General features: G+C 45.5%; 2 protein-coding genes across 5 annotated transcripts in view; one reads left to right on the top strand and one right to left on the bottom strand.

Annotated features, from left to right (window-relative positions):
* glmna (glomulin, FKBP associated protein a) overlaps positions 1-4,994 on the top strand; it is a 10,235-nt gene extending 5,241 nt beyond the window's left edge. For both annotated transcript variants that reach the window (XM_060867353.1, XM_060867360.1), the window contains exons 8-19: positions 777-958; positions 1,058-1,111; positions 1,191-1,221; positions 1,832-1,921; positions 2,017-2,058; positions 2,453-2,526; positions 2,662-2,746; positions 2,924-3,033; positions 3,559-3,622; positions 3,714-3,852; positions 3,965-4,041; positions 4,454-4,994. In XM_060867353.1, coding sequence (XP_060723336.1) covers positions 777-958; positions 1,058-1,111; positions 1,191-1,221; positions 1,832-1,921; positions 2,017-2,058; positions 2,453-2,526; positions 2,662-2,746; positions 2,924-3,033; positions 3,559-3,622; positions 3,714-3,852; positions 3,965-4,041; positions 4,454-4,543 — 1,038 coding nt within the window. In that variant the 3' untranslated portion in view covers positions 4,544-4,994. The remainder of the gene's footprint in view (positions 1-776; positions 959-1,057; positions 1,112-1,190; positions 1,222-1,831; positions 1,922-2,016; positions 2,059-2,452; positions 2,527-2,661; positions 2,747-2,923; positions 3,034-3,558; positions 3,623-3,713; positions 3,853-3,964; positions 4,042-4,453) is intronic.
* Positions 4,798-7,500, bottom strand: part of cdc7 (cell division cycle 7 homolog (S. cerevisiae)) — a 7,629-nt gene continuing 4,926 nt past the window's right edge. For all 3 annotated transcript variants that reach the window (XM_060867391.1, XM_060867399.1, XM_060867383.1), the window contains exons 8-12: positions 6,641-6,736; positions 6,355-6,539; positions 6,010-6,092; positions 5,769-5,918; positions 4,798-5,697 (exon numbers count right to left, since the gene is read on the bottom strand). In XM_060867391.1, coding sequence (XP_060723374.1) covers positions 5,360-5,697; positions 5,769-5,918; positions 6,010-6,092; positions 6,355-6,539; positions 6,641-6,736 — 852 coding nt within the window. In that variant the 3' untranslated portion in view covers positions 4,798-5,359. The remainder of the gene's footprint in view (positions 5,698-5,768; positions 5,919-6,009; positions 6,093-6,354; positions 6,540-6,640; positions 6,737-7,500) is intronic.

Below are 7,500 nucleotides of genomic sequence, written 5' to 3' on the forward strand. Positions count from 1 at the left end.
CTCTCTCCCTCTCTCTCTCTCTCTCTCTCTCCCTCTATCTCTCTCTCCCTCTCTTTCCCTCTCTCTCTCTCCCTCTATCGCTCTCTCTCTCCCTCTCTCTGTCTCCCTCTATCTCTCGCTCTCTCGCTCTCTCTCTCTCTCTCTCCCTCTCTCTGTCTCCCTCTATCTCTCGCTCTCTCCCTCTCTCTCTCTCTCTCTCCCTCTATCTCTCTCTCCCTCTCTTTCCCTCTCTCTCTCTCCCTCTATCGCTCTCTCTCTCCCTCTCTCTCTCTCCCTCTATCTCTCTCTCCCCCTTCCTCTCTCTCCCTCTCTCTCCCTCTATCTCTCTCTCCCCCCTTCCTCTCTCTTCCTCTCCCCCCTTCCTCTCTCTCCCCCCCTCCCTCTCTCTCCCTCTCCCCTTCCCTCTGTCCCTCTCTCCCCCCTCCCTCTCTCTCCCTCTATCTCCCTCTCTCTCCCCCCCTCTTTCTCTTCCTCTCTCCCACCTCCCTCTCTCTCCCTCTATCTCTCTCTCTCCCTCTCTCTTTCCCTCTCTCTCCCTCTCTCTCTCTCTCCCTCTCTCTCCCTCTCTCTTTCCCCCTCTCTCTCTCCCTCTCTCTCCCTCCCTCTCTCTCCCTCTCTGTTTCTCTCTCCCTCTCTCTCCCCTCCCTCTCTCTCCCTCTCCCCTTTCCTCTCCCTCTCTCTCCCTCTCTCTCTCTGTCTCCCCCCTCCTCTCTCCCTCTCTCTCTCTCTCTCTCTCTCCCCCCCATCCATCCATCCATCCATCCTCCTCTCTCTAGGTCTCTCTGTGTAGTATTGGTGAGTCTCTCCTGGACTTGTTATCCCACAATATTATGCGGAAGCGCAACATTCCCGGCTTCCTGGAGGAGGAAGTCCGATATCCGATGGAGTCTCTGGCGAGCCTGGCACACCTACTGTTCGTGCACCACATCGCTGTGGACTTGTTCCCTGCTGTGCTCAGGTACTGATCATCATCATCATCATCATCATCATCATCATCATCATCATCGCTCCAGAGACATTCTCATCATCTCAGACTTTTATCCTTGTATTTTTTCAGCCCAGTTTTTGTCCTGCAGTGTAACATGGAATACGTCGAGCTCTTACTCAGCAGGTAAACCTCTCTTCAGGTGTTGATTTAGTTGTTTATCGGTTTCTTTCTGCTCTAATCCTGACTCTCGGTTGTGTAACAGGACTGAAGAATCCCGGCTGCAGAAGGGGCTGGTAGGAACAGAACACTTTTTAAAACAATAAGCTCATAAAAGCTAAAAAGATGAACTAGACGAAGAATAAGACGATGTGGACAAATGATTTAAGAAAGAAAAAATAAAGTGAGGGGGTCACGGTGGCTTAGTGGTTAGCACGTTCTCCTCACACCTCCAGGGTTGGGGGTTCGATTCCCGCCTCCACCTTGTGTGTGTGGAGTTTGCATGTTCTCCCCGTGCCTCGGGGGTTTCCTCCGGGTACTCCGGTTTCCTCCCCCGGTCCAAAGACATGCATGGTAGGTTGATTGGCATCTCTGGAAAATTGTCCGTAGTGTGTGATTGCGTGAGTGAATGAGAGTGTGTGTGTGTGTGCCCTGCGATGGGTTGGCACTCCGTCCAGGGTGTATCCTGCCTTGATGCCCGATGACGCCTGAGATAGGCACAGGCTCCCCGTGACCCGAGGTAGTTCAGATAAGCGGTAGATGATGAATGAATGAAAATAAAGTGATGAAATAAAAAATAGAAGGTAGAAAGAAACAAAACAAAGTCGATTGTTAAAATCATATATTGACCTGTAGCGATGATGTTGATGATGATGATGATGAAGAAGAAGAGTAAAATCTCCACAGGAGCTGTATGAGAAGACGCTGGTGCGAGTGGAGGACAGCAGCCTGCCGTGTGACCTGCTGGAATTAAAATCCTTTTTAAACGTCCCACAGGTAGAGCAGCGTCCCTTCATCCTACTCATCTCATCCAAGACCCTTAGAAACACGAGCTCATAGATGATCTGTCGGTACCTTTGTTTATTTTTCAGAACATGGTTAAGGTGATGACGCTGTGTCCGCTTCAGGATGTGGTAAGACCCGCGCCGGGTTCTGTACGATTCCGAGGAGTAAAACAGTGTGTGTGTCGTGTCGCGACAGGAAAATAATCAGCGACCGTCGATTCCGTGAATTGTTTAATTCTGCTCACGCTGCACCAGCAGTACAGCGGTCTGTTTGTTAGTAATGCGTTTATAACTGTTTCATAAGCACAGTTTATTCTTATATAACATAAGTTTATAGAACTGGCATACAGGCGTCATAAGTGTAAGTGTGTGTTTCCAAGGAAACGAAACGACAAGAGTAGGATCACGACGTTGATCCGAGTGATAAAAGTTTCATGCAGAATCTTTTCTTATTCTACGTTTTGGCTTATTAGGGAGCTAGAAATGTGTGTGTGTGTGTGTGTGTGTGTGTGTGTTTTTACAGAGGATTAAAGGACTCGCCGTGTTCCAGCTGAGCATCGACAAATTTAACACCGAGGCGAAATACAAGTTTTTCAGGTGAGTCTTTCGTTCAAAACAATTTTTTTAATTTTTTTATCACCTTTTGTACATTTCTGTCAGAAACGTAACAGAACCGAGCGTGACGTCGAGTCGTCCGGACGGCGTCGGTATAACGGTGTGTTGGTGATTCAGGTGCATGTTGAAAACCAGCGAGCACGCAGGAGTGGAGGGCTTCATCATCAAGAACATCAAGAACCAGATCGACCTCGCCTTAAAGGTACGGCGCAAGAGAGCGCCGATCAAACCGTTACGCACATGACGTGTGCCCCGCCCACCGCCACACCTCCCCTCAGAATCTTTATGAAGATTGTTATATGTCGTAAATGAATAAATTCGCCTGGATGTGAAGTGTTTCATCGTGATTTTAACGGACTACGTTTTCTCTCCGCTGTAGCCTGGTCACGAGAACGACTGGTTTCTGGGGAAACATCTCCTGCCGTTACTGCGTCAAGTCCTGAGTCTTCCTCAGGGACCAGAAACTGACCTGCTACAAAATTTAGACCGGTAACACGACAACCCCAAAAATCAACAACTTTCTTTTCTTACATTTTATCTCATTTGACTGAATTTTTCCATCCGTCTGTCTGTATATTACGGTGGCCGAGAAGTGCAAAACAAATTAACAAATCAGAAAACACAACGACAAGTCAGACAACCCAGAAACAATAGTGTATCGTTTTTGAATGGAAACTTACCGATCATTGGACAAGAGACCTGTCATTAAAGATATACATGTGAATGAAAGGTGTCTCGTCCGATGATGGTAAGTTTCCATTAACAAATTATACCAACGTCTGACTTGTCGTTGTGTTTTCGGATTTTTGTTAATTTGTTTTGGGATTTGTTGATGTGTTTTCAGATTTGTTCATTTGTTTTGCACTTTCCGGCCACCATAGTATATGGATCTGTCTCTCTATCTTTTTGTCTATTCTTCTGTTTATTTGGCAGCTCAGGGTAGTGTGGAAAGTTTAATGTAAGAGTTTTACATTGAAACTGAACGTGTGTGTGTGTGTGCGCGTGTGTGTGTAGGATTATGGAGTCGTTGAATCTGTTGCGTTATCTGCTCATCAGGGATAAAGAACGGCACAACGAGGTAGGAAACGTTCCAGACCTTTCATCTTCAGAAGTCTGCTGCATTTCCCAACATGCTTGTGTGTGTGTGTGTGTGTGTGTGTGTTCCTCAGACTGGAATATGGAGTGAGCTGTGTACGATCGAGGAGAATTACCTGAAGCCCTTGCGTACAGGCCTGAACATGTCCCGAGCTCATTACGAGGCCGAGCTGAAGAGCACGAAGGAGAAGAGCAGCAGCAGCAGCAGCGCAGGTCAGAGAGTTTATGTTTACACGCTGGTGTTAAACTGAATAAAACAGGTAGGTTTTATAATTCAGCATCATAGTGTGACTTTTTTTTTTTTGGTTGTTGTGTATTTCTTTAGAGTCTAAAACGACGACCTGCACGGTTACCGTCGGCAACGACACGTTACCCAACATGACTCCGGACATGCAGCTTCAGGTGCTGATTTTCTTCATGTTCCATCTTTTTAATCTGAAACCTTCCTGTATATTTTATAGAGGAAACTAAAACCAGCCGGTTTAACAACGCTAATTATGTTTAAGTGTAAAGACAGAGAGAGTATTTACTTTTTTATTCCTGCTGTCAAAAAGATATATTGATATTTTACACGATGGAACCAGCGACCTGTGAGCCATTAGCTAGGATTGTAGAGAACCGAGAACTGTGTATATATTTAACACAACATCATAACACAATCCTTGTGTAGCTTTTAATTAAATGTTAATGAATTAAACGAATGACAATATTCCAAAATATAAAGAGCATCATCACTCAATCTCCCTCCCTCAATCCCTTCCCCAATCCCTCCCTCCCTCTCTCCCCCCTCAATCCCTCTCTCCCTCTCCTGCAGGTGTTGCAGTCGGCACTCTACACGTTCGACCTGATCGAGAGCGTCTTGGCTCGAATCGAGGAGATCGCCAAAGCGAAAGGAGAGACGTAGGGGACTTTCACCCGGTGCTGATCCAGCGGTCTCCTGTACGGGAAGCTTTACGACAAAACATCAGTCATAAAACAAACGCCGTTGTAGTGAGAGCGAACACTGATCAGGACTCAGCCCTTATCCTCCTACGCTCGTGCTCGTGTACTCGTAGCCGTACGATATTTATATATATCGTATCCAAGAGCTGCTCAAAAGAACTCTGAACTGTAGTCGGTTCAGTTTCGTCAAGCAAAAATTCAACACCAAAGGGATCATTTGGGCAACGAAAGTTATATTTTATATTAATTACAGACAGAAGGCGAGTGAAATAACTGGTACACTTCTGAACAAACAGTGCAGGGTTATATTTAGTGCTGAATGAGCCAAATGTATTTAAAGAGATTTCTCTGAGCGAAAATAATGAATAATGGATCATTTCCAGACATTTAATAAAAGTTCCCTTTTTGTACAACTTGACTGTACGTATACGTTTATAAATCATTTTATCTTTAAGTTTTTAGTTATTCATCGTTAAACTGGCACATAAGTAGTTACCGTGCTATATTGAATCACATTGAAATGATTCTGAATCATATTTATTGAATCATGAGGAGTCATTTAGATAAAACAAAGCTACACTTTAGTATTTAAGGAAGAAATTATAAAAAAATGCTAGAGATGTTTTTAAAACGTTTATTAAAATGTTATTGTAACGTAATGACCTACAGTGTGTTTATGAAACCTCGGATAAATAAATATACACTAAATATAGTACATTATATTACAAAGGTTTTCCCCTGAGGATAAGTACTGCTAACCTGCTGGATAAATATCTAATCAATCCCTGATGTCTTTAAACAGCGGATGCTGCACCGCCGTAGCTGCAGTGATTCTCGTTGCTGGGTTTAAATCTAACAGCTTGTCCAGAAGATCGTAAACCTCGTCAGAAACCGCGTCCCATCCCGCACCGTCCGGTTCTGCGGCGTTATCCTCCGCGCAGCTCCGTTTCTCCGCTCCGTTGCCAGGTCGTGCTTTTTTAGCGTCCGCAGGATGACGCGAGACCTGAAACTCCTCCGGGAGCGAGTCGTCCTCGCAAGATCGCACTCCTCTCAGCGTCTCGCACAGGATCCTCAGGTCGAGTCGGGGAAGCTCGCGGCTACACACCACCGCCTTGCCTGCGTCACATGACCGAGCATTAACATCCCGCGCAAACGTTTGCGGATGAATACAAAGAGCGAAAACGTACCGAATTTCTTAGCCGCCTGCACGGTTTCTCTCGAGCCGCGGATAGTCATGATCTGAGTCAAGGCCATCAGGTCGTCGTTGGCTTTGAAAAACGGATACCGGCCACTCAGGAGGGAGAGCAGGATGACGCCGGCGGACCACACGTCGATAGCTAGAGGGGTGTAAAGGTGTAGTTAGATTGTAGAGATAATCTAAAATTAGGACTAGTGTGAAATCGTATACTCAGTGCATCATGACCTCACCGGTTCCTTGGTCAGGACACTTGGTCAGAACTTCCGGAGCCCTGAATCCTGGCGTTCCTGCTCTCGGAGCCACCTGCTGCTTCCTGTAGAGAAGAAAGCAATCAAAACCCTACTCAAAAAAATGTTACTTGAATTATCATGAAAATCATTTAAAACTTTGACCCTCTATAGATAGAACACCAACCTTTCTGCTTTAAGCACTCATGAATATTCACGGATTATCTATACACTTGTTTGGCGTGTTTGTAATTATCACATGGTTTTGTCATCGTAACGCATGGATTAAGCATATTATGCAAATGAGGTACGTCAGAAGTGGGCGTGATTTATTACTGCTGGTGTTACCTGGACAGACAGATGTTGCAGATGCGGTCGGTCATATAGCAGCTGCAGGTAAGAGACAGGTTTAGCGTCACAGGTTTTGCCTTCTGGTTCGTCGCCGGTGCCCGAGCTGGGACGGCCCGGCGTTTCGTGGAGACGAGCTTACATGGAATGATGTCATCGGTCTTTGTAGGTTTTATTACAGGTCCCTGAAACAGCAACATGCAAAGAAAATTCAGAAGGAGGAGGGGGGGGGGGAACCCACAAGCAGAGCTTTACTCTTATACACAAATAATAAGAAACTGCTCACCTCGGTTTTATCCGTGAGCGTCTTAGTGGTGTTGACGCTGTTGAGGTTTCTCTCGCAGAACACAGAACGAGACCCTTTACAAAGTCCCATCAGCTCCTGGGAAAGGAAACGAGAATGACATCAGTACAGGCTGGAGAAAGAAGCGTCAGAGACACGGACAAAACGAGTGCATGAGACGCTGTCTCTTATTTAATCAGGCTTTTGTAGAACAATATACTATTAACTGCTCCTTATATGTAAACGTAACCATAACAGTTTGGTTATTTAACAGACTTAAAATGAACTGCAATTGTTAGGAAATGTATAATGTTGTGAAGGACAAGAAGAGGAAGTAAACATGCTGTGAAAGAAAAATAAATCACAGATATTTCACTGTTTCCTATAATAGCACGCGCCACAATCCCCCCCCCAACATACACCTTAAACACCTTTAAAGCATCTATAGAGAAAACACAGGTTTAAAGCATCCGTAGAGCAAACGCAGAGGCATTAAAGCGTCCGTAGTGGAAACCCAGAGGCTTTAAAGTGTCCGTAGTGGAAACCCAGAGGCTTTAAAGCGTCCGTAGTGGAAACCCAGAGGCTTTAAAGCGTCCATAGAGGAAACCCAGAGGCTTTAAAGCGTCCATAGAGCAAACGCAGAGGCATTAAAGCGTCCGTAGTGGAAACCCAGAGGCTTTAAAGTGTCCGTATAGGAAAGGCAGAGGGTTTACAGCGTCCGTATAGGAAACGCAGAGGCTTTAAAGCGTCCGTATAGGAAATGCAGAGGCTTTAAAGCGTCCGTATAGGAAATGCAGAGGCTTTAAAGCGTCCGTATAGGAAACACAGAGGCTTTAAAGCGTCCGTAGAGAAGATGTGACATA

Source organism: Tachysurus vachellii, chromosome 1 (assembly GCF_030014155.1).
Source record: "Tachysurus vachellii isolate PV-2020 chromosome 1, HZAU_Pvac_v1, whole genome shotgun sequence".
NCBI lineage: Eukaryota > Metazoa > Chordata > Actinopteri > Siluriformes > Bagridae > Tachysurus > Tachysurus vachellii.